At 35.6% G+C, this 26,170-nt stretch overlaps 1 protein-coding gene across 1 annotated transcript in view; it reads left to right on the forward strand.

Annotated features, from left to right (window-relative positions):
- The window catches only part of ablim1b (actin binding LIM protein 1b), a 92,523-nt gene that overhangs the window by 40,614 nt on the left and 25,739 nt on the right, over positions 1 to 26,170 (forward strand). The window contains 5 exon segments of the mRNA XM_073828757.1: positions 7,147 to 7,330; positions 8,337 to 8,446; positions 13,606 to 13,732; positions 13,934 to 14,027; positions 23,823 to 23,910. Coding sequence (XP_073684858.1) covers positions 7,147 to 7,330; positions 8,337 to 8,446; positions 13,606 to 13,732; positions 13,934 to 14,027; positions 23,823 to 23,910 — 603 coding nt within the window.

Below are 26,170 nucleotides of genomic sequence, written 5' to 3' on the forward strand. Positions count from 1 at the left end.
CCAAAACATTTGGTGAAGTTTCGGTAGTGTCTTTTGTTTTTTGGGTGTTATAATATGTTTTGGGTGTTTTAGTAGTGTTTTTGTGGGGTAAAATTCTGTAATGTGATGTGGTCGCTACCAAAACATTAATGTCACTACTGAAAATGTGCTGACACAACTGAAACATGGAATGTTTTGTCAAAAATTAACTACCAACTTAATTTGTTATGATAGTGTTTGGTTCAGTGTATATTTAAATTAATGAATCCTTAAGTCTGAAATCAGTATTATCTACTTTTTGCCTTTTACCAAGAAAAATTGGATTCAAAATACTACAAATCTCATAAATCACACTTGAAATATTGTTAAAATTGTAAGTGTTATTGATTCACTTCTGAAAGCTTTTTAATCAAGTAAAAAATATATATTTACAAGGAAGTTGTAATCAAAATCATAATAGGTCAATATAACCCTTCTTATTAAATTCTATATTACTGTGTTTTGGTAGTGACAAATTTGGGGATAAGACAAATTCCAAAACTTTCTGAAAATACAATATGAGAATGTGTACCTTGGATATTATACAATTTGCATACATACAAAATTTGTGGAAAAAGACATTTCCAACTCTGACTTTGAACCAGCTCTGTAGAATGCCCTACAGTATATACTATTTTATTTATCAATTTTTATAAGAAGTTGACATCTTTCTTGCTGTCAGGAATTAGTCAGTTCTTCATACTGTCCTGCATGTGCACTTTATTAAATTTGCTGTGCTCTGCCATGTAATCTGTAAGTCACCCATGCAGTGGCTCAGGGGAAATTGTTATAAGCACAGGAAATATGTGTTTAAGGATTTAAATTATACATGCAGGGTACAGTACCACCTGCATTCCTTGCTGAGGTCAGACTCAAAATTCTGCTCCCAGGTGAATCCTACATTTGTGCTATGTAGACTCAGCGGTCATTTTAACCATCTCTGCATTTTATTTTGCAGCTTTGCTCAATGTTACATACAGACCTCCACACAAGCAGCATGAATGATGTGTCGCCATTAGTATCCACTCACTCTGTCAATGCAGAAAATCACCATATCTCCAATCTTAAATGTATTAATGTTTATGATCTCCTTATAGCTAAGTTATCTTTGTGCACAAAAGTATTCTCGTAGCTTCATAAAATGAACCACTGATGTCACATGGACTATTTTAACAGTGTCCCTACTACCTTTCTGGGCCTTGAACATGTCAGTTGCATTACTGTCTATGCAGGGTTAGAAAGCTCTCAGATTTCATCAAAAATATCTTAATTTGTGTTCTGAAGATGAATGAGGGTCTTACGGGTTTCAAACAGCATTAGAGTGAGTAATTAATGACAAAATATTCATCTCTTTAAAGGAACACTCCACTTTTTTTGGAAATAGGCTCAATCTCCAACTCCCCCCGATTTAATAAGTTGAGTTTTACCGTTTTGAAATCCATTCAGGCAATATCACTTTTAGCATAGCTTAGCATAGATCTTTGAATCCTATGAGACCAATAGCATCGCGTTCAAAAATGACCAACGAGTTTCGATATTTGTTCTATTTAAAACTTGACTCTTCTGCAGTTATATCGTGTACTAAGACCGGCGGAAAATGTAAAGATGCGATTTTCTAGGCCGATAAGATTAGGAACTACACTTCCATTCCGGCGTAATAGTCAAGGAAGTTTGCTGCCGTAACATGGCCGAAGCAGGCGCAGTTATATCACGTGATGCTATTGGTCTAATAGGATCTATGCTAAGCTATGCTAAAAGTGATATCGCCAGAACAGGAAAACGGCTGAATGGATTTCAAAACGGTAAAACTCAACTTATTAATTTGGGGTGAGTTGGAGAATGAGGCTATTTCCAAAAAAAAGTGGAGTGTTCCTTTAACTCTCTCCCACATATTCAGCCTGAGATCTCCAGTAAAGAGGCTGGACAAGCCTGGCGTACAACATGGTAGTACTTTGTCAGAACGGTGTTGTTGGTAGTTTCACATTGATAATAAATGGTCCCATAGTCTGTGCCAAAGGGCCCCTCATACCAGCCAGCAAGGGTTCTTGTTTGGGAATCATTTTATCTGCTCCATTAGCTGATCTCCCAGAGTGATTAAGTGCATTAAAAAGGAAGCATAAAACCACACCACAGTAAAAAGATGGCTGTGATCGTCTATATATCCCCTCGGCTGTTACAGTATTGTTACAGTATGTTAGGATGAGGTGTCTCTCCATGCAGGAGAAACTAGTAAAAGTCTCAATTAAAGTGGAGAGAAACCCATGCTGAAAGAGCGCTGTCCACTCAAGTGCAAGTAGAAAGCAGCATGCTGGAAAACTCATTAAAATATTAATGAAGTTTCTGAAAGCTTGTTTGATGTCTGCATATACTGTATGGGAAACCCGGGGCTTTCTGCGCTTCTGCGCTCTTTACAGATCATAACTTTGCTTTGTTTCTAAAGGCTCTTTGTGTAATCTGAACTGAATCTGAACCGAAAAAGTTACATTTGAGTTGTATCAAATGTCGCTGCTCTTCTTAAATCTTTCCAGTAGTTCATATGAATCATTTTTTCCTGTTTCTATTTAGACGGCGGCAACTAGAGAGTGTGAGATGGAGAGGTTGGCTCAGTGATTGAGAGTATGGATGGGTGTTTGTTCTGGGAGGAGTTAACAGGCTGTTCTGTTGAGGAGGGATCTGACAGACAGCCTAGAGCGTCATTACACTTGCGTCATTGCTCACGACACACACACACACACACACACAGTTGAACTCTCAGTCACTTCAGTCAATGTATCTACTGCTTCTCTTCTGTTAAGAACACATATGTTTTAAAAGAGAAGTTCACTTACAGAACAAAAATGTACAGATAATGTACTCACCTCCTTGTCATCAAAGATTTTCATGTCTTTCTTTCTTCAGTCGTAAAGAAATTATGTGTTTTGAGGAAAACATTTCAGGATTTTTCTCCATATAGTGGACTTCTATGGTGCCTGTGAATTTGAACTTCCAAAACACAGTTTAAATGTGTCTTTAAATGAGTAGTTCACTTTCAGAACAAAAATTTACAGATAATGTACTCACTCCATTATCATCCAAGATGTTTATGTCTTTCTTTCTTCAGTCATAAGGAAATTATGTTTTTTGAGTAAAACATTTCAGGATTTCTCTCCATATAATTCTATTGGGCCCCGAGTTTGAACTTCCAATATACAGCTTTAAAGGTCTCTAAACCTCCGATCACATCCGAGGAAAGAAGGGTCTTGTCTAGCAAAACGATGGGTTATTTTCTAAAAAAAATTTTTACAATTTATATACTTTTTAACCTCAAATGCTCGTCTTGTCTAGCTCGGCAAATCGCGCGTTTGAGATTAAAAAGTATATAAATTGTAAAAGTTTTTAGAAAATAACTGATCATTTCGCTAGATAAGACCCTTTTTCCTCAGCTGGGATCATTTAGAGCCCTTTGAAGCCGCATTTGAAAAAGCATTTTGGAAGTTCAAACTTGGGAGCACCATAGGAGTCCATTATATGGGGAGAAATCCTGAAATGTTTTCCTCAAAAAACACCATTTCTTCAAAACTGAAAAAAGAAAGACATGAACATCTTGGATGACAAGAGGGTAAGTACATTATCTGTAAATTTTTGTTCTGAAAGTGAACTTCTCCTTTAAAAGGATATATAGACATGTTTCAAAAAGTGAATAGGTTATATAGACACATTTTAAAATGTTACATAGCAGCTTTATGCAAATTTCACTTAACAATACTAGTTTTGACCAATAGGTGGTGCTGTGTGCAAACTGCTCTGGTTCCCTAGTTCATAGTGGCAATGACAGTTATCAAAGTTTTGTTTCAGTATGCTAAAGGGTTTTGAATATAGCCGAAATAAATACCAGTACAAGTATTAAACGGTAAGAAATAACCTAAATGATAAGTTCTTACTTCAGTTATTACAGATTAACATAGTTAAATAATCAAAAATCTTTTGAATATTTGATATATTGAAATAAACTTGTGTAGAAACTATTTGTACTCAAACATTGTGTATATTTCACAATGAATTACAAAGAAACAGCATGTAACACATTTAATTATATGTGAAATTTTAAACAATTTTCTCATAAAATATACTTCAAAATCATTTTTATAGAGTAGCTTTGTTGTTGGCTCAAGATGGGACAGCCAACTTGAAAATATAAAAATAACTGAAGATGGCTCAGGATAGTAGTGATGCCAGTTCCTCTGGTCTGTAGTTACAAGATGTGCATGAAACAACATTAATGGGTATGACATTTTCTAAACTGGCATCCTGACATTCTGTACCGTGTCAGTGAAGGTTGCCCAAATGCCAGACACAAGTGAGGGCACTGGCTGCAACTCTTACACAACTCTCTCTCTCTCTCTCTGCTGCTAATCACTGCTGTCTCCACAGCCACCTGCTTGTCACATTCGTCTGTCTGAATGGACCTAATCTGCCCAAAACAGAAGACAGATTCAGTGAAGCAAAAGATATGGTAACAGCTGTGGAGATGGGACTACAAATAACATTTTGGATTTGTGTTGAAAAGATAATGTAAAAAACAGCAAAGATGGGAGTAAATCTCCTTAGCAGTGTTATCAGTCGAACTACATTTGCACCACTTTTACTAACTAGAGATGTTTATGTGCTGTTTTGTGTTGACTTGTCTGTTATTCTTGTATATCAGATGCCCAAACCAGGGTTGGTCTGAATGGCCTTTGATTTGGTCCGTCATGCCATTTTACAAGATGAGGGAAAAACATAGGGGAAAAAACATGCCATTGAAGCTATCTTCATTTATAATTTATATTTTATTTTTATTATGAAAATGAAATTTGAAAAACTATAACTAAAAAAATACTAATTTTAAAATCTCATGGTTATACATTAATAGAGTCATAGAGTAATTATTAAATAGTAGTGGTGGGCCGGCGTTAACGTGCTGCGTTACCATGAGACTCTTATCGGGCGATAAAAAAAATATCGCCGTTAATCTATTCTCAAAGTTGGGTTGTGAGCTGGGTTCTTATTTCGCAAGCTATGATGACTTTCACCTTGATATTTTAGCACCCTCCAAAGGCAAAGCACAGTAACTACATAATTGGTCAAATTTGAGTGAAGGCTTAAAATGTACTTTGTGACAACTGTTTTGTCTTGTGGCAAAGTCTCCTGGTTTAATTTTGTCCCATTTCAGAGAAATGAGAGTGTCAACATGTTTGACTAGCTGGTGTAAAAACTTTAAAGGCATTTTTCTGTTTCAGTGTTGGCGTAGTTACTGCCCTTTGCCTTTGGAGGGCAGTATACCTAGCCGAATTGCACTGTAGGGGGTGAGAACGAACCTGTGTGTATGCCTACTGTGAAATTACCACATCAAACGAGACGTGCTAACATGGATGCAGCTATGAAGCCGCCGGGTTTGCTTCAGGGCAGGGGCCTTGCTAGACCCTTTTTACTGGGGCACGTGTCGAAATAAAGACATTAAACTATATGCAACAACTGAATTGACGCTTCTAAAAGCAACGCAGTTTAACCGAAGACTGTGCACACAGATATCCATGCCTGTGCACGTCTGTGTATTTAACTGCAACACGCACGTCGCGCAGCCTTTTATGCCGAAGTACATTCAGTGTAGGAATAGTTGGTTACACAAGTTTGTATAGTTAATTGTGTTGTAAATGCAATTGTTAAGCAGTTTGTGATGCATTTTGGAAACAGGATATGAGCCCCTGGTCTAATGCGCCACCTGGCTTGAGAAACCCGTTCTCAAAGACTTACTTTTAGTCATTATTTGAGTAGCACATATATTCTAAATGCCTTAGGCAGAATTCAAATTAGCCATTTTAATCTAGATTAATCTAGATTAATTCCAAGATTACAGTGAGATTAATCTAGATTAAAAAAATTAATCTATGGCCACCACTATAATTTTTTTTTTTATTTTTTTTTTTTTTACCAGCATGTCATGTATGTCTAACAATGCATTAAGAGGGGGGTGAAAACTTTTTGGATTTGAAGATCAGGGTAGATTTAACTTATTTTGTCTTCTGGGAAACAAAGTATCTTCTGTAGCTTCTGAAGGGCAGTGCAAAATATAAAAGAAAATATGATATTTTGGCAAAATAAGAAAAATGTACACATCTTCATTTTGTTCAAATGTTTTCACCCCCCCTTACTGCATCGTTTTTCCTTCTGAAGCATCAGTGAGCGTTTTAACCTTCTGCAATAGTTGCATATGAGTCCCTCAGTTGTCCTCAGTGTGAAAAGATGCATCTCAAAATTATACAGTGATTATTGGAAAGGGTTCAAAGACACAAAAATGCTGAAAAAACGAATTTGTGGGACCTGAAGGATTTTTCTGAAGAACTGCGGGCAGTTTAACTGTTCAGGACAAACAAGGGACTCATGAACAACTATCACCAAACAAAAAGGAAAAAAAAAACATTTTTATAAATTCAACTATTATTTTCTCTTTTGGACTATAAGTAAACGTCTTTTATGTGAAATATCTTATTCAGGTCAGTACTAAATAAAAAATAACTTGCCCTTATATTTTTGCAGGTTGGAATGTAGGAGGATAGACAGAGAAAAACAGATAGCCAGAGAAAGAAGGACAGAGAGGAAGTGAGAGAAAAGGGGGCTTGTTGAGAAGGGGGTATCATGTGACGCTAAACAAGCTGTTAAATATCATTCTCGGCCTGCCAAGGAGCTTTCAGACAGATCTGGCATGTGTGGTGGCAGGATTACACATAGACACGCTTGCCAAGAGGACACAGACCTAACACACCTATTCATGCAGACCTATATAAAGCGTCTGAACTTGGGCCAGAGTCTTGAAAGCGTCTTGAAAGCTCAGGAAATCTTCAGCGAACCAAACTCTCTCTTTGTCCTTAGACACATTGGCCAAGATAAGCATAAGCCCCCTGACCTTATGTTTGCTGGCAGCCAAAATGTGTAAATCCCTGTGCAAAAGAGATGCACTTGTGTAACACAACTACTGAGTTGTATTTCAACAGTCAACGAGAGCCAAACTAAATGTAATTTATTTTGAAGAAGAATTTAACATTGTGTTTCAGATTTTTAGATTCAGTATTCAGTATTCTAATTTCTGATTTCTCTGTTCTTGTGTTTCAGTGTGCGGTTGTGACCTGGCCCAAGGTGGTTTCTTCATGAAGAACGGGGAGTACCTATGCACGCTGGACTACCAGAGGCTTCATGGCACTCGCTGTAATGGCTGTGGAGACTTTGTTGAAGGAGAGGTGGTCACTGCTCTTGGGAAGACCTACCATCCCACATGTTTTGTCTGCACTGTTTGCAAGTAAGAGTTACCCAAAAGCAGCCCCATTTCATCTGTGTTAAAACATGATCATTTATATTTGTATATGATGGCAAAGCTGAATTTTCAGCAGCCATTACTCTAGACTTCAGTGTCAAATAATCCTTCAGAAATTGTTCAAATGTGCTGATTTGGAAAGTTAATGCAAACAATGCATTAAGAGCCAGGGGTGTAAACTTTTGAAATAAAATGTAGACTTGCACATTTTTTTTATTTTGCCTAAGTATATTTTTTTCATTTAGTACTGCCCTTCAGAAGCTACAGAAGATACTTGCATTTTTCCCAGAAGACAAAATATGTTAAATTTACCCTGATCTTCATATTCAAAAAGCTTTCACCCCCCAGCTCTTAATGCATTTAGTTTCCTTCTGAAGCATCAGTGAGTCCCTCAGTTGTCCTCAGTTTGAAAAGATCAGGCAGTCATTGTTGATCGGGGTTCTAATACACAAAAATGCTGAAAAACCAAAGAATGTGTGGGACCTGAAGGATTTTTCTGAAGAACAGCTGGCAGTTTAACTGTTCAGGACAAACAAGAGACTCATGAACAACTATCACTAAACAAAAAAAAAAAAAAAACAGCTGTGAATCATTCAGGTAACAACACAGTATTAGGAATTGAACAGGGTCATTTTTATAAATTATAAACTATTATTTTCTCTCGTGGACTATATGTTAATGTCTTTTATGTGAAATAAAATAAAAAAATAAAAAAAGATCATGCTTTTTGTATGATTCCTCTTATTTGGTTAAATAATTAACATTTAACAGTATGAAAACTTTTGACCTCAACTGTAATATGCTGAAACTGTGATATTTTTTAAGGATTCTTTGATGAAAAGAAAGTTCAAAATAGCATTTATCTCAAATGGATTTACTTTGTAGTCTTTACTGTCACTTTTGATGAATTGAATGCACCCTTGCTAAAAAAAAAAAAGTATTTTAAGTATTAAAAGTCCTAAATGTCTTTGCATCCTTTTTCTGTTGCCAGACGGCCGTTTCCCGCTGGTGATCGAGTCACGTTTAATGGAAAAGACTGTCTCTGCCAGCGTTGCGTCCAGCCAACTTCCCCAACTCCCAAAGACATCAGCGCCTCTAGTAGTAAGTCCACACTTGCGCACACACGTGCATTTGTGCTTATTGGATATGTTTTAGTGTCCTTCTCAGATTTCAGCTTGCCACAATCATCCCCTTTTATAGATGTGTTAGATTATGTAGAGTATGCTTGTGTTGACAGCTCTTCTACCGCTCAGGTCTCAAGGTCATTACTGCTAGTTGGAAACTTACTGTCTTTCCATCCAATCAGAAACTATATGCTTTGGTCTCAGCATGTAAATCCACAGTTTGTAATACCATGTTGTGATAATTTTAGGAAAATCTGAAGTCTGGATTTGTAGTTTCCTCAAAGGAAAATGAAAGTTGTGTCATCCTTTAGGCTACTCACCCAAGTTGTTCCAAACCTGTAGGAGTTTCTTTCTTCTGCTGAACATAAAAGAAGGTATTTTGAAGAATGTGGGTAACCAAACTGTTTCTGGTAAGGATGTGCATGAATAGAGGGTTTGCACTTACATCCTTGACCATTTTCAGCAGCAATAATCAGCAAAATACGCAAGTGTTTTCACAACGTGTCATCAATCGGCCATATTGGTGCCACTGAACTTAAACAATGCCACTAAACCGAACAAAACTTGCATATTTTGTTGATTATTGCTGTTGAAAATGGGCAATTTTTGTCACGTTTTAAGCTGTACTAATCGGGCGGACAAGGAAAAACAATTGGAGAATTATAGACTGCCAAAAGTTACAACTAATTAAGAAGAGTGCAAAAAACTGTCTGAGGAACCAAAGGCATTTGTGGTTGGCCAAACTGAACCAGGATTTCCAGGGCAAGAATCTTGACAACATTCATGTTTGTTCTTATCATTTCCGGTCAGGTAGGTGAAATATTAAGCTAATATCTTAATTAATTCTGCTCGTACATATATTTACCATCTATTAACTGTAGTTTGTCAAAATACAAAAGTCTTTCTCTATATGATTCAGCTGCTTCCACACCTTTTCTGTGGTTTAGACAGCATAAGTTAGCAGAACAATGTATTCAGTAGTACATTGCCAGTTCAATCACATTCAGTTACATCCGAGTATCTCCATCATGGCCGTGCATCCGGGTAACTGACCAAGCCATGACGTAAGTGCAAACTCTCTATATCCAAAGTACATGTGATTGTGAATCTCGAAAGTGAAAGTAAAAAGCGAATGCACATTCAAAAGCGATATTAATTGCAGCTCCCTGATGCCCACAATTTATATGCAGTATAATTACGCAACGATAGAGAAAGCACTGAAATATATTTCCTCCTCCCGTCTCATATTTATTCCCTTTAGGGTTTCCATAGTACACGTAATCTCCTTTCTTAACATGGTATTCGGATTCAAGGATATCCCTAGTTACTGGTCACTATTGACTTTCATAGTATAGAAAAATTTATACTACAGGTATTGATGCAGAAGGGACAATAAAACTCTTTGGTTAAACAGATAAAAAAACGCATACAGGTTTTGAACAGATTTTTAAAAAGTTGTTGTGCCTTATTAGCAACATCATAAAATCCAATCTGAATACATTTAAAACTGCATAGCAACATAGCAACACTCTAATAATCACTACAAATGCTTAGCCAGTGAGAATACATGTGCTGTACATTATCAACCACATAGGAATGCCTTGGGAACCATCCAGAGCACAGTATTCATTCTGAAATATAATTTTAATAAGGATCCCTGTTTCTTTTCAGACTCGTCTAGGGTTACTTGAGTTGACAGGATGCTTAGACCAATTCCTGTGCTGTCAGCCAGGGAAAAGCTGATCTCCTTAAAATGTTTCTCTCTTTGATTTCTCTCACTCTTTTATCTCACTTTGAGGAAGTTCTTCATCCTCATCCGGTAGATTAGGGGTTCTCTTGGCGTAATTTAAGCTGCGGGGCCCCAGGAGTCAAGCAGACAGGCACAGAGAATGAAAGAGGCTCGGAGCCAATGAAAAGTTTAGAGCACTGCTGTGCCTGCTGGATTTCCCATTCTCTCTCACTCGCTTTCTCTGGACTTCCGCTTTCTGATATGTTCTGGAATGATGGATGCTGACAGCTCAGGACTCCATATGTGTAGAATGTGCCGATTTCCTGAGGCTTGGGATTTCCTTATTATAGTAAATGGCTCTAGTCATTAAACTCAAATTGTCATAATGCAGGGAATCGTTGTTACATAACAACATCAGGTGATGGACAATTACAAAGCAATTTAGCAATGAATAGCTGCTGTGTTGCAGAGGAGAGAATTAATGTAATTCTAAGCATTGCATCATGGGATTGAGTTGATTGAGAAAACATTGTGTACTCCATGTATCAGTGGGGTTTAACTATTTGTGCTTGGGTGGGAAAAAGGTGCAGGATACACACACACACACACACACACACACACACACACACACACACACACACACACACACACACACACACACACACATGTTTAAGCAACAGTAAATAAAGACAATGTTATAAATGTTTTTAGATAAATCCTGATGACTATTCATCAAAGAATTCTGAAAACATGTATCCACAAAAATATTTAGCAGAATGTTTTCAGCATGGATAATAATAAGTTACTTGAGCTGAATGATTTTGAATCATGTGAGACTGATATGTATAGAAGCCTGTTTCTGCCACTAAATAAAAAATAAAAAAGGAAATTGTTTTTTCATCTTACAATTCTGACTTTTTTCTCACAATTGTGAGTTTACATCTTGTAATACTGACTTTTTTTTCTCCACAGAATTGCATGACACAAATTTGCAATTCTGGCTTTTTTTTTTTCAGAATTTTGTGATAAAACTTGGCGAGTTATAAAGTCAGAATTGCGAGATATAAACTCACAATTTTGAGAAATGAAGTCAGAATTGCAACCTAAACTTGCAGTTCTGACTTTTTTTCTCAGAATTGTGTGATATAAAGTCACAGTTGCGAGTTATAAAGTCAGTATTATGTGATATAAACTCACAATTGCAAGAAAAAATCTGAATTGTGAGATTTAATTCTCATTTCTGAGAAAAAAATCTGATATAAACTCACTATTCTAACTTTTTCTCACAATTGCGAGTTTATATCTTGGCTTTCTGACTTTTTTTAGTTATTAATTCAGAATTGTGAGATATAAACTCACAATTGCGAGTTATAAAGTCAGAATTGCGAGATCTTATCTTATCTCACAATTCTGAGAAAAAAGTCATAATTGTGAGAAAAAAAGAGAATTGTGAGTTTATATCTCGCAATTCTAACTTTATAACTCACAATTGCGAGTTTATATCATGCAATTCAGAATTTATTAATTCAGATTACGCAATTGTGAGAAAAAAGTCAGAATTGCAAGATGTAAACTCGCAATTGCAAGAAAAAAGTCAGAACTGCAAGATAAAAACTCACAATTGCCTTTTTTTTTATTTTTTATTCAGTGGCGGAAACAGGCTTACATAGAATGATGACTAGTGTAATGAAGATTGAAGTAAAATAAAGTCAATTTCAGAATAAATTAATTTGAATAAATGTAATAAAATTGAAATAATATTTAATAGTTTTGCTGTTTTTACTATAATTTTGTATCTAATAAAAGCAGCTTTGGTGAACATAGGATACTTTTTTCAAAAACGTTTAAAAATCTTACCGACCCCAAATGTCTGAACAAAATATAATAAAAATAAAGTACAGTAGTGTGCTACAAGTGTTTTTAGACATCACCACATCATACTGTACGGTATGAAATATTAATATTAATTTTGAGAATTGCTAAATATTATCCTAATGTAAGAAAAAGGAAAAATGAGCATGCACAATTTAATATTTGCTGATATAATATCACTACTTTAGTCATAATCATAATTGTTTTTTAATCTGCCTATGTGTTCATCTTTCTTTCTCTCTTTCCTGTTCTCCTTTTAACTCTTTCTCAGTTATCTTTCTCCTCTTCCCCTATACATGCAAAAATATGTACACACAAACAGGATCTTTAGGAGCCCTAGTGAATATCTCTTTGTGTCATACTTGGCTGATTATTTGTTATTCACGAGCCCCAGGAAATGATGAGACTGATGAATGTCTTTAGCCCAGATAAGTGCTTTGTTTTTTGGATAGTGCTGATTGTTTCGAGCCTTGATAATGCTGCTTTGCCAAACCCAACAAAGCTTTTACTACATGACACTTTTAAAACCTCCACTGAGTTTGAGAGTTTAGATAAACCTCATGACAGGTGGATTGAACACAGATCTTTAAAACTTTCCCCTTTTATTCCTGCATACACAGACACACACACTCTCTGCAGGTCTCTAGCACACACACAGTGCAGGCAGAGGTTGAGAAGGCTTAAATGATGCATTAGAGCACTAGATGCAACGTGGTGCATTATATACTCTCCTCACTGTCAATGGTTACCATTGTGCCTCAAGCAACATCATCAGCGTCTGGGACCTCCCCGCCCCTGCACATCCGTCCCTGCTTTTTAAAAAAGCTTTTGGGATTTCAGCCAAGGAACATAAATAGAAGATGACAACCATGAGCTATTTTTATCCTCAGCCTTTTACACACGTTACACATGTATTAACTAAATTCCCTCGCGTTCCTCCAAGTAGAAGCTCCATCTTGTGAAGGAAGGATACTTGGATTTTAGAAATTATGCTTATTCAATTAGTCATGCAATATAATGATGGCCACTATTGATCGATGCCTGAATTTTATGGATACAATATGCATTGCTTGAAATTACTTCGGAGAGCATGAATAATCAGTGCTGTCTGTTGTAAATCAACAGGCCTTGACAAACAAGGGAGTTTTTTTAGTTGACACTGACATCTAGTGGAGTGTTAGTGTACACCTAAATGATCCCAAAAACATAAAAAATATATGAATGCAATCGTATTCGAATATACCTGCCCTAATGTGTATCAGAGTTATTGCTAGCTAAAGCTCTCAGATTGCATTAAAAATATCTTAATATGTGTTCCGAAGATGAACAAAGGTCTTATGGGTTTGGAACGACATGAGAGTGAGTAAATTAAAACAGATTTTTTTTTTGGCTCAACCATCCCTTTAATATGTATTGTCCAACTTCCTATTCCTCATTAACATGTCAAAATGTCATCGAGTCTGTAAATGTCATGTCTCAGGCTGCTGTTCAGTATGTGTGTGTGATGGTGTTGATCTGTGTGTGTTCTCTTGCAGACTGTGCAGGATGTGGCAGGGATATAAAGAATGGTCAGGCTCTTCTGGCCTTGGACAGCCAGTGGCACCTCGGCTGTTTCAAGTGCAAGGCCTGTGGGAAAGTGCTGAGCGGGGAGTACATCAGCAAGTGAGCTATGCCTTAATTATTTTTTATCTCTCGCCATCTCGTGCCTCCCGCTCTCTCTCTATAATTCCCCCTCGCTTATCTGTCCTCTTTTCTAATAGCATTCAATTTTTGCTCTTATCCTGGTTTCATTGAGGTGAAATCGAATACAGTACAAACATAAATCTCTCTTCTCTCTCTTCCTGCCCTATTCTCTTTTTTAAGGGATGGTTCTCCGTACTGTGAGAAAGACTACCAGATCCATTTTGGCGTGCAGTGTGAGGCCTGTCATCAGTTTATCACAGGGAAGGTTCTGGAGGTGAGTAACCAATATGCGCATATTGACTGAACTTCTTATCTGTTTCTAATACTCTTGAGCATATTAAGGTATCATAGCTGCACTCCAGATGTGAAGGTGGTTGCAAAAGTTAGGCAGGATTATTATATTGCAATTTAAAATAATAATAGAGGGTTTGCACTTACGTCACAGTTTAGTCAGTTACCCATATGGTCGTCCATACCGGAGATACTCGGATGTAAACAACAGCATTGATTGCACGGTTAATGTACTACTGAATACGTTGCTCTGCTAATTTATGGTGTCTAAACCATGGGAAAAATGTGTGGAAGTTGTGTGGAAATCATATAGAGAAGGACTCAGTAAGTATGAAAGGGCACAGTATTTTGACAGACTAAAGTTAATAGGTGGTAAAGATGCATACAAGCAGTAAAATTAATTAATTAAAATATTAGCTTAATATTTCACCTATCTGACTGGAAATGGTAAGAACAAACAGGAATGTTGTCAAGATTCTTGCCCTGGAAATCCTGGTTTGGTTTGGCCAACCACAAATGCCTTCTTTCCTCAGACAGTGTTTGCACTCCTCTCCTTCATTTGTTATAACTTTGGAGGTCTATAGCACTTTGAATCTTTTTTTCTGGTCCGACCAATTAGAACAGCCCCAAACATTACAATAATTGACCATTTTTAGCAGCAATAATCTTTAGCAAGTTCTGTTCGGTTCAGTGGCATTGTTTACGCTCAGTGCCGCCAATGTGGCCTTTCATGAATCATGAACTTTCATTTCATCAAAAAATGTTCTGAAGGCTTGAGTAATGGCTGCTGAAAATGTATCTTTGCCATCAAAGAAATACATTACATTTAGAAATACACTGAAGTAAAAAAAACATCACATTATTACTGTTTTCACCAACCTCAATATTTTGAAAGTATTGTATTTGTTCAGCCTACAGTTTCATTTCACATTTATGATGTATTAACTTTACCCTTAGACACTTCTCATACAGTTTACAAAATTTTTTGACATATAGTAACCGTATATAAAGCTATAAATTGAATATGGGTAGTACAGTATAGATCATTTGCTTTCTAGATAATTTGGTAAGAAACCTTTGAGTTCAGATTGAAATCTCTGGGCCTCATTCATGAAATTTACGTAAATATAAGAGTAAATTCGGAGTAATTTGCACGTGAAACAGATCTTGTATGTGTGTTGATGAATTTAAATCATTCATAAATATGCACTCATTCATAATTAGCATAATGAATTACAACTACGTAAATTACGTGTCCAGGAACGCAGTGGATTATAGAGTGTTTTTATGACGCGTCATCAATTGGCCATATTGGCGGCACTGAACATAAACAATGTCACTGAACCAAATGAAAATTGCATTTTTTACTGATTATTGCTGCTGAAAATGGTCAATTATTGTCATGTTTTGGGCTGTACTAACTGGTCAGACCCAGAAAAAACATTTTGAGTACTATGGACTGCCAAACGTTATAACAAATCAAGGAGAAGAGTGCAAAAAATGTCTGAGGAACAAAAGCCATTTGTGGATGGCCAAACTGAACCAGGATTTCCAGGGCAAGAATTTTGACAACATTTGTGTTTGTTCTTATTATTTCCAGTCAGGTAGGTGAAATATCAGGCTAATATCTTAATTAATACTGTTCGTACATATCTTTACCACTTATTAACTTCAGTTTGTCAAAATATAGTGCCCTTTCTTACTTACTAAGCCTGTCTCTATGATTTAGCAGCTTCCACACGTTTTTTTCCATGGTTTAGACCAGTGTTTCCCAAACTTTTTTTCTGGGGACCCACATTTTAAAGTCGATAAATCCTTGTGACCCAATAAACATTAGGCCCATGTAGTTCATATATCACGAAGATAATTTATGCATTAACAAAATATGTATGACCATTTTTAAGGTCATGCTTCCACTTAACTATTTAAAAGAGATACAGATATTTGACAAAGCACATTTTTTTTTTATTTAAGTAAAATGCAGATTTGCAGAAAATGCTGTTTACCACAAACACAATATTTATCTGTTATTTTGATTTCAAATCCAAAAGTGCTTTTTCAGCATTGTGATCGTCTTTTATCACAGTAAACTAATACAATAACAGACATATTCACGTTTAAATTCAATAAAAAACAATGTATTATTCAATGCACTTGACTTCTAGATTTGTATATTAAGTTGCTCAAGCAAGTTGCAACACACACAACATAGGGAGGCTTTAGCTTCCTTTTCTAATTGAAATTGGACTTTCAAAAATATTTTAATTAAAACTTACCACAGACAGAAACAGTCGGCTCTCATGCTTTTCTTTCTCACTAAATCTTTGTTAAAAACAATCCTTAAAAGAACTTTTCTACCTGGACAAGTGCACGTATTATGTTGCCTTTTTCTTTAAAACTGCACTTTTCCTTATTTTAAACCTAGCCAAAAAGCCACGTGTTGACTGTGAAACAGTGGACTTCATTTATATGCATTTATGGGACATTTTCGTGTCAATACATTTTTACAGCGAACAATGCGCTGTCACTTTAATTCAGCACATGCAGCGCTTGCAGCACAGCAAAAAATAGACTCTGCCGAAACTATCGCTGCTCTGCTGCAAACGCACTGCAGACGCACTGCCGGACAGCAACCGCGTGCAGTGTGAACGCTCTAATCCATTAACATGGGTGGGGGAAAAAATACGCAACGCATACGCACTGCAGACGGAGTATGAAACAGGCGATGCAGAGCGCAGCTAAAGAACAACAACAAAAAAAGAAAGCAGAAGAAAACGACGAGCTCCCTCGTGCGGCTTATAGGTGAACTACACATATAAATTTTAATCAAGAGTATATAGCGCACTGAAAAATAGTGCTCGACTTGGCGACCCATACAAAATCTCCCGCGACCCACTTGTGGGTCGGGACCCCGCCTTTGGGAATGACTGGTTTAGACAGCATAAATTAGCAGAACAACATATTCAATAGTACATTAATCGTGCAATCCATTCTGTTGTTTACAACCGAAATAAATGCAAAAAAAGACTAATAGGCCATATGCCTAACAATAAATATTCCCTTAACGTGTGTCCACCAAAGCGTTTTTATCAAGCTGAAAAAATGCCAGCGCTTTTCTAAAAAAGGCCTGCTGGTGGCGCTTGAGGACGCTTTGGTGGTACAGCGGTTTTTCCAGCTGAGATGCTTTTGTTGCTATGATCCACGACAGTAACGTATTACTAATTTCTAATTTTAAAGAACATTACTGAATATAAAAATTCAGTAGCCAGCACAACTCAGCATATAAACTTGCCAACTAACATTTTGAAAATTCGAAAGTTTGCCTCAGAACGGCTTTACAAACCATTTACACAAAACTTACTTCTTCTGGTGTTTCGTGAATGAGGCCCTCTGATTTATCTTTTATTAGGAACAAAATATCTTATCCATTACTTAAATTAACTATTGTTTTACTATGGTAAAAGTGTAGTAATCATGTTTTTTGACATACTGACTACCATTTGTAAAACCTTACTTTAGAACAAATACTGAATACTAAATAACCTATAGTTGGTGTAGCAAAACCATAGTTATAGCTATAGTAACCATGTTTTTTTGGTTTATTTTTAGTAAAACCATGGTTAATTTTCATAAGGGTGAGCACAGTATGAAACATTTATGAGTTCTCTGATGAGCCTATTTTCTCATGAGAAAAATTCTCAGAAGCAGATGTAATTTGCTCCCAATTAGGCATATTGCTTTCTAGAAGACACATTTGAGATCTCACTGAGATATCTGTTGTGAGTTTTCCTGCCTTATGGACATTTAAAAGGGTCTCTTGTGGATTCCCAGTGTTTTATAGTCATGTCAGTATGTGTCAGAGTTCCAGATTCTTACACTTCCACTCTCACTAAACATCTGGATCCCCTAAGAGTGGAGTCGTTAGTCTGACCCATGTCCACACACACATCTCAACATCCAGCAACATGGCTGAACTTACATCATTGCTCCATTCATCAAACATTTTAGAACTGAAACCAGCGGGCGCCCTATGGGAATAGAGCAAAGCAGCGCCGTTGGGTGGGTTCCAAGGTCCCGCCTAGCTATTGTACACGGGACGGCCCCTTTGAGGCCGGGCCCCTCTGATAGGGTGGGAGGGCAGTGAGATAGAGACGGGGGAATTTAGGAAAATTTTCAAGAAAAGTCAAAACGTGAGGAGCTGAAGGGGAATATAGGAGCTCTCTTGAACAAGAGAGTGCAAGTGAAAAAAGTGATTTTAACCGCAAAGTCGCAGGGCTGGGGTGCCACACGAGCAGCCTGCCGGAGGTAATGTCTTTAAACTGTTTTAGAGGCAGTTTCTCATTTTTTATTCTCAAGCACTAGACATGTTTGCAGTTATGTCACAATGTGTGTTCTGGTCAGTTTTAGGAGCAACTTGTAATGTAAGCATAATGATGGTGTTTATCAACAGAGTGCAAATATTTCAGAGCTTTGGGTGATCATGATCAAGCTTTGTCATCTTAATTATACTGACCTGTCAACAGTCTATTAGTTGCTGGTTCTCATCAGTGCTTTCTCATACACAGTCTGTTTACACTCAAGTAGACTAGTTGTGTTAATAGGAAATGTGTAGCCACAGATGGTGGAAAGGAAGTGCGCTGGAATCTCATGCATGTGTGAGCACTGAAGATCAAAACCAGCTCTCTATCTATATAAATCCAAGCAGATATGTGTAGAATCTCAATGTGGTATTGAGAGCAACAGATGCCACTGGTCTGCAGATGGCATCGTGCTCGTGCCAAGGAGGCCATTCAGATTTGATGAGAGACGAATAGTGCTTTATAAACGTTGTGGAACGCTGTCATTTTAGGTTTGGTCATGACTAGAATTAAGAATTTGCAGTTAGTAGTTTGTTTTCTGTGTGCTGTTAAACATTTATGTTGGGATCAGATGCTCAAACATGGTATTTTGTTCTGTGTTAGCTTGATTACTCTGGGCTGTCGGCTTCTATATGTCAACCGTGGATAAGTTATTTAACTGCAGTGAAGTTTTACTCTCATTAAACCTCTCCAATAAGTGTCTAATGAGGCTATCCAGAAATGACAAGTCTGCCGCACCAGCTGGCCCTGCATTATCTCACACCACACACACACACACACACGCACACGCACACATACACATACATAAATGCATATCCAGAGTATACCAGACACCCAGAGGGAAATCGCTCAGAGGTTGTTCTTCTGAAGGTCACAAGACCTTCTGGAGTTGGGTTTGATATAAGTAACTTTACCATACATGTTCCTTCCAAATGTTCTTTTTATAAAAGAAGAAAAAATTAATGCAAATGAGAAAATAGCTGACAGTGTAAGACTTCAGGGCTATAAAATTCATATGGATGGCATAGCTCACATAATTTGGCTTCAGTGGAATGTTTCACCAAAAGACTTTTGTGTGCAGACCTTGAAACATTTAAAAATTTGGGGTCAGAAAAATGTTTTTTAAAGAAATTAGTACTTTTATTTAGCATTGGTGCATTAAATTAATCAAAAGTGACAGTAAAGACAGATCACTTTCAAATAAATGCTGTTCTTTTAAACTTTCTATTTAAGAATTTTAAGTACAGTTGAGGTCAAAAGTTTACATCCACTAACACTTTGCAGAATCTGCAAAATGTTATTTATTTTACCAAAATAAAAGGGATCATGCAAAATGCCAGTTATTTTTTATTTAGTACTGATCTGAATAAGATATTTCACATAAAAGACATTTACATATAGTCCACAGTAATAGTTGAATTTATAAAAATGAATACACTTGATTCTTAATACTGTGTTGTTACCTGAATAATTCACAGCTGTGTTTTTTTTTTTTTTTTTTTTTTTGCTTTAGTGATTGAATTTAGTTGTTCATGAGTCCCTTGTTAGTCCTGAACAGTTAAAGTGCCCGCTGAACTTCAGAAAAATCCTTCAGGTCCCACAAATTATTTGTTTTTTTCAGCATTTTTGTGTATTTGAACCCTTTCCAACAATGACTGTATGATTTGAGATCCATAATTTCACACAGAGGGGCTGATATGCAAATATTACAGTAGGTATAAATTCTCAGTGATGCTTCAGAAGAAAACACAATGCACTAAGGGTTGAAAACTTTTTGAATTTGAAGATCAGGGTAAATTTAACTTATTTTTTTCTTCAGGGAATCATGTAGATATGTTCTGTAGCTTCTAAAGGGCAGTACTAAATGAAAAAAAAAAAATTTAGGCAAAATGAACAAAAATGTACACATCTTCATTCTGTTCAAAAGTTTTCACCCCCTGGCTCTTAATGCATTGTTCTTCCTTCTGGAGCATCAGTGAGCATTTGAACCTTCTGTAATAGTTGCATATGAGTCCTCCAGTTGTCCTCAGTGTGGAAAGATGGATCTCAAAATCATACAGTCATTGTCGGAAAGGGTTAAAATATGCAAAAATGCTGAAAAAACAAATAGTTTGTGGGACCTGAAGGATTTTTCTGAAGAACAGCAGGCAGTTTAACTGTTCAGGACAAACAAGTGACTCATATACAACTTTCACTAAACAAAAAAAAACAGCTGTGGATCATTCAGATAATAACATAGTAACAAGAACCAAGTGTATGCAAACATTTGAACAGGGTCATTTTTATATTCAACTATTAAACATGTAGTCATCTTTTATGTCAAATATCTGATTCAGGTCGGTACTAAATAAAAAAAAAAAACAAGCATTTTGTATGATCCCTCTCATTTTGGTTTAATAATAACATTTTGCAGATTCTGCAAGGTGTATGCACACTTTTGACCTCAACTGTAAATGTCAAATTTTATACAAAATATTAAGCAGAACAACTCTTTTCAACATTAATGACAATAAAAATGGAAAGCAGCTGAACACAATTATGGTCAGGATTGAAAACTAATACCACCAAAAGCTATTTTTTTAAGTATAGTGCTTTTAGTTTAATAAAGTTTTGCTGGTTATGATCCTAGAAACATCCTAGTAGCATCAACTTCACATTAACATCTCATGCATGGGACCAGTTTCCAAAATAATAGTAATGGATTGCCATCTATCCAAGCACTTTCTTTCTTTTCTTTCCCTCACATTTTTGTTTCCCCTTTACATCCCCCAGTCGTCATTCCCGCTTGCTGTTTTCTCTTCATCCCCTTCTCGCTCCCTCTCACTGGCTCCGTCTTCTGTCCACACCCCTCCATCTGGGCTGAAGCAGAGGCGTGGACTGTTCTTGGCCCTTTTTACTAGAGTTCACTGCTCTATGTTTTCTGTGTTGGCTACTTGTGATGCAATAGGAAATGACTGCTAGCCGTCTGTCTCAGACAGAGTGCTACACAGAGAGGTAGAACATGTTGTCACTCTGGTTTGTTTACTGGAAAACTGTTACATGGCCTTGTTGCCATGGCGAGGAGGCCGGGAGCTGAGTGGTCACATCTGTGTGAAATCATGCGTTTCAGCTGCATTGCCTCATAGTTCAAGACAACAGAGGACCATGGGATGTTTCCCCTGCAGTGGAGCCAAACAGGCAACTCCCTCCACAATGTTCAGAGCTCCAGCTGATAGAGGAAAAACAAAACAATTGAATTGTTTGCGTGTATGAGAAGGAGAAGAGATAAACAAAGATTTTGGTTTTCTGGTAAATGTGAACGTATGATAATATTTCATCTTTTCTTTTTTTTTTAAGAAACAATTCACTTAACCCGTTCCAAGCCTTTTTGACTTGCTTTCTTCCATGAAACACAGGAAAAATATAGTAATAAAAAAAAAAAACGTTATTGATAGATTTATATTTCCCATTAAAATTCTTTTTTGGTAACTGGGTTGAAATTAAAACTAAATGTGACCCTGGACCACAAAACTAGTTATTAGGATAATTTTTTTGAATTTGATATTTATTCATTATCTGAAAGCTGAATAAATAAGCTAGGATAGGACAACATTTGGCTGAGATACAACTATTTGAAAATCTGGAATCTAAAGGTGGTAAAACAAATAAAATATTGAGAAAATCGCCTTTAAAGTTGTCCAAATGAAGTTCTTAGCAATGCATATTACTAATCAAAAATTAAGTTTTGATATATTTACGGTAGGAAATTTACTAAATATCGTAATGGAATATGATCTTTACTTAATATCCTAATGATTTTTGGCATGAAAGAAAAATCTATCATTTTGACCCATACTATGTATTTCTGGCTATTACTGCAAATATACCAGTGCTACTGAAGACTGTTTTTTTCCCAAAAAAACTAAATTAGTCCAGCATTATATTCCAATTTGTCTGAAGCCAATTGATAACTTGGTGAAAGATGGAAATTTAATTTGTTATTTATTCAAAATATTGAGTCTGTGACATTTTGTCTGTAGTGATGCACAAATCAATTATAATTGGTGTCAAAAAAGCATAAAATGCTGGTCATTTTGCTGTCTGGTATGCATTTTGCGGTTCATTTCAGATTTTATGCAAAAGGAAAATTATCAGTAAGTAGCAAAGTTCAGTCAAAACTATCATATTGACAAGATTTAAAGAAGTATAGGCCATTCTTATGATACTGATACTGCTTTTGTGTCATTTTAGTAGCTCTAGCTTTCATTCACTTTCATTAAATTAAAAAAAAGTCTATTCTAAAAACATCTTGTTGCATTTTCCACAGAAGAAAGTCATACAGGGTTGAAATAATGTGAGGTTTAGTACAGTAAACAATGACAGAATGCTAATTTTTTGGATAAACTATGCTTTTAAAAAGGAATAAAAACAATACAGAAGAACAGAAAAATGAACAGATACCAATTACAAAAAAGGAGAAGAAAAAAGGCAGTAAGACAAAGTGTTGCCTCAAGAAAGAGGGTTTTAAGGGGGTTTTGAAGGAGAGAGAGATGTCAGAACTGCAGGGCTCATCAGTATTCCCAGAGCTAACTGAAAGAAGCATGATGAAACCATACTGCAGATGACTTACAGCTGTGTGCTATAAGACCTAGAGTGATTATACACACACATACACAACCATATGAATATTATGTGGAATGTACTGCACCTTTAGCTATGACTGGTATGCTACACTAACGTGTGTACAGTATATCTACAACTAAAACCCCTTTATATTTGCCTAAGAGGGGCTCTGTGAGATCATGCACTCTGATAAGCTTTTCATTTTTTCTGCTTGTGGTTGAGAATGACCTTCCAAACTTAAAAAGACTGTCAGACTGCAGTGTTTCTCATGCTTTCCAGCTCCCTGGTGAACCTCCCAGCTCTCAAAAATCAGCATTCCAGCCCATAGCTGTAGCTGGTGGACCGTGTTGCTGTGGTTGGCACACGTGCTTCTGACATGTTCAGCTGGGTCACATCTAGTTTGCAATATTATATAGCTGCCTAAACTATCAAATAAGATATTTATGTTTATGTTCCCCTGACCTGGAAGCATCTGGAGGTCAGGAGGGCATTTTTGTGTGGCCTGGCGCGGTAAGGTAATACGGGACAGTGTGCTGTGCAAACAGTGACTCTGCAGATCTTAACAGAGGTTCATTCATGATTATGGAGTGATGAGAGCAAAATACAAAGAATGAAGGAAAGAGAAGAGAAAGAGCATTTTTTAAAAGAATTGAAGTGCAATGAAGTGACAGCACACCACAGGCTGTTTTGCTCTGTCATGTGTTAAGGAGATTGTATTTCAGTTTGTCTTGCCCAGTGTTGTTATATTATTATTTTTTTGTCCAGTCTCTCTCTGTTTTTCATGTTGACCTCTGAATGTTGACCTTTGTCCCATACAGGCAGGAGATAAGCACTACCATCCAAGCTGTGCACGATGCAGCAGATGCAATCAAATGTTCACGGAGGGAGAGGAGATGTACTTACAGGGTGAGCACAACACTTTACAGTATTTCTACCCTTAATACTGAGAATTGAAGCATTGCTTGTACTTTCCACAAAAAGGCTATAAAATTACACTTGATACTTTTGAAACTAATTAGTTGGCATGTCTGAATATAGATGATTTTTTAAAATTTTAGAAATCAGAATGGTCATTTTTCTTATGATAACCTTGGTAACTGAAATTTTAACTAAATGTTATATAAGCTGTTAACAGGGTTGAAAGGTTATAGTTTCTTTTTGTTGCACATAGGTATTGCAGTTTTATAACTTAGTTTGGGATGTCTAGATATAAATATAACAATTTTAATATATAATAATAATTTGGTACTTTTAATTTAATAATTTTGGCAATTTTATTATAATAATTTGGTATTAAATTGGTAATAATTTTGCTATATACAGTTTGTTTTCGTTGTTCAATAAAATTAAATAATAAAACAAAACATTAGTTATTGATAAATTTGTATTTCCCATAAATTAAAGAAATAATATTTGTTTGGTATTTTTTCTTACAATAACTTCGGTAACAGGTTTGAAGTTCTATCTAAATGTCATATAAACTTAACAGGGTTGAAAGGTTTTATTTTCTTTTTGTTGTACATGGATATTGCAATTTTGTAACTTTGTTAATTTGGGACATGTCTAAATACAGCTGTTTAAATATAGCAATTTTTGCAACCCTGTTGCAGTTATTCGGTACATGTCTATGTAAAGTTGGTTTTGTTGTTAAAATAAATTAAATAATAAAACAAAACATTAGTTATTGATACATTTGTATTTCCCGTAAATTAAAGAAAAATATTTGTTTGGTAATTTTTTTTTTATGGTAACTTTGGTAACAGGGTTGAAATTCAAACTAAATGTCACATAAGCTGTTAGCAGGGTTGAAAGGTTTTCTTTTCTTTTTGTTGTACATGGATATTGCAATTTTGTAACTTTGTTAATTTTGGACATGTCTAAATACAGCTGTTTAAATATAGCAATTTTTGCAACCCTGTTGCAGTAATTTGGTACATGTCTATATACAGTTGGTTTTATTGTTAAAATAAAATAAAATAATAAAATAAAACATTAGTTATTGATACATTTGTTTGGTAATTTTTCTTACGACAACTTTGGTAACAGGTTTGAAGTTCAAACTAAATGTCATATAAGCTGTTAACAGGGTTGAAATTGTTGCAATCCTATTGCAATAATGTGGTACATGTCTATGTAATGTTGGTTTCATTGTTAAAATAAATTAAATTAAATTAAATAATAAACCAAAACATTAGTTACTGATAAATTTGTATATCTCATAAATTAAAGAAAAATATTTGATTGGTCATTTTTCTTACAATAATTTTGGTAACAGGATTGAAGTTCAAACTAAATGTTAAGCTGTTAACAAAGGTTTTATTTTCTGTTTGTTGCTCATGGATATTGCAAATTTTGCAACCCTGTTGCCATAATTTGGGACACTTCTAAATACAGCTGATTTCCTTGTTTGAGCAAAATTAAATAATAAAATAAAACAGTAGTTATTGATACATTTATATTTACCATAAATTAAAGAGAAATATTTGCTTGGTCATTTGTCTTACAATAACTTTGGTAACAGGGTTGAATCTTAAACAACATGTCATATAAACTGTTAACAATGTTGAAAGGTTTTATTTTCTGTTCATTGTTCATGGATATTGATTATAGTTTGGGACATTTCTAAAAATAACTGTTTAAATACAGCAATTTTTGCAACCCTGATTTCAGAATTTGGGAAATGTCTACATACAGCTGGTTTTGTTGTTTGAGCAAAATTAAATAATCAAATAAAATCTGATTAAATTAGATATTAAATTAATTTAAATTAAATTATTAAATAGAACAGTATTATTGATCAATTTATATTTACCAGAAAATGTAAAAATATTTATTTGTTTGGTCATTTTACTTTCGATAACTTTGGTAACAGGGTTGAAGTTCAAACTAAATGTTATATAAGCTGTTAACAGGGTTGAAAGGTTTTATTTTCTGTTCGTTTTTCATGGATATTGCAATTTTTGTAACTATAGTTTGGGACATGTCGAAATACAGCTGGTTTTGTTGTTTGAGCAAAATTAAATAATCAAATAAAATCTGATTAAATTAGATATTAAATTAATTTAAATTAAATTATTAAATAGAACAGTATTATTGATCAATTTATATTTACCAGAAAATGTAAAAATATTTATTTATTTGGTCATTTTACTTTTGATAACTTTGG

This window comes from Garra rufa, chromosome 22 (genome assembly GCF_049309525.1).
Source record: "Garra rufa chromosome 22, GarRuf1.0, whole genome shotgun sequence".
Taxonomy (NCBI): Eukaryota; Metazoa; Chordata; class Actinopteri; order Cypriniformes; family Cyprinidae; genus Garra; species Garra rufa.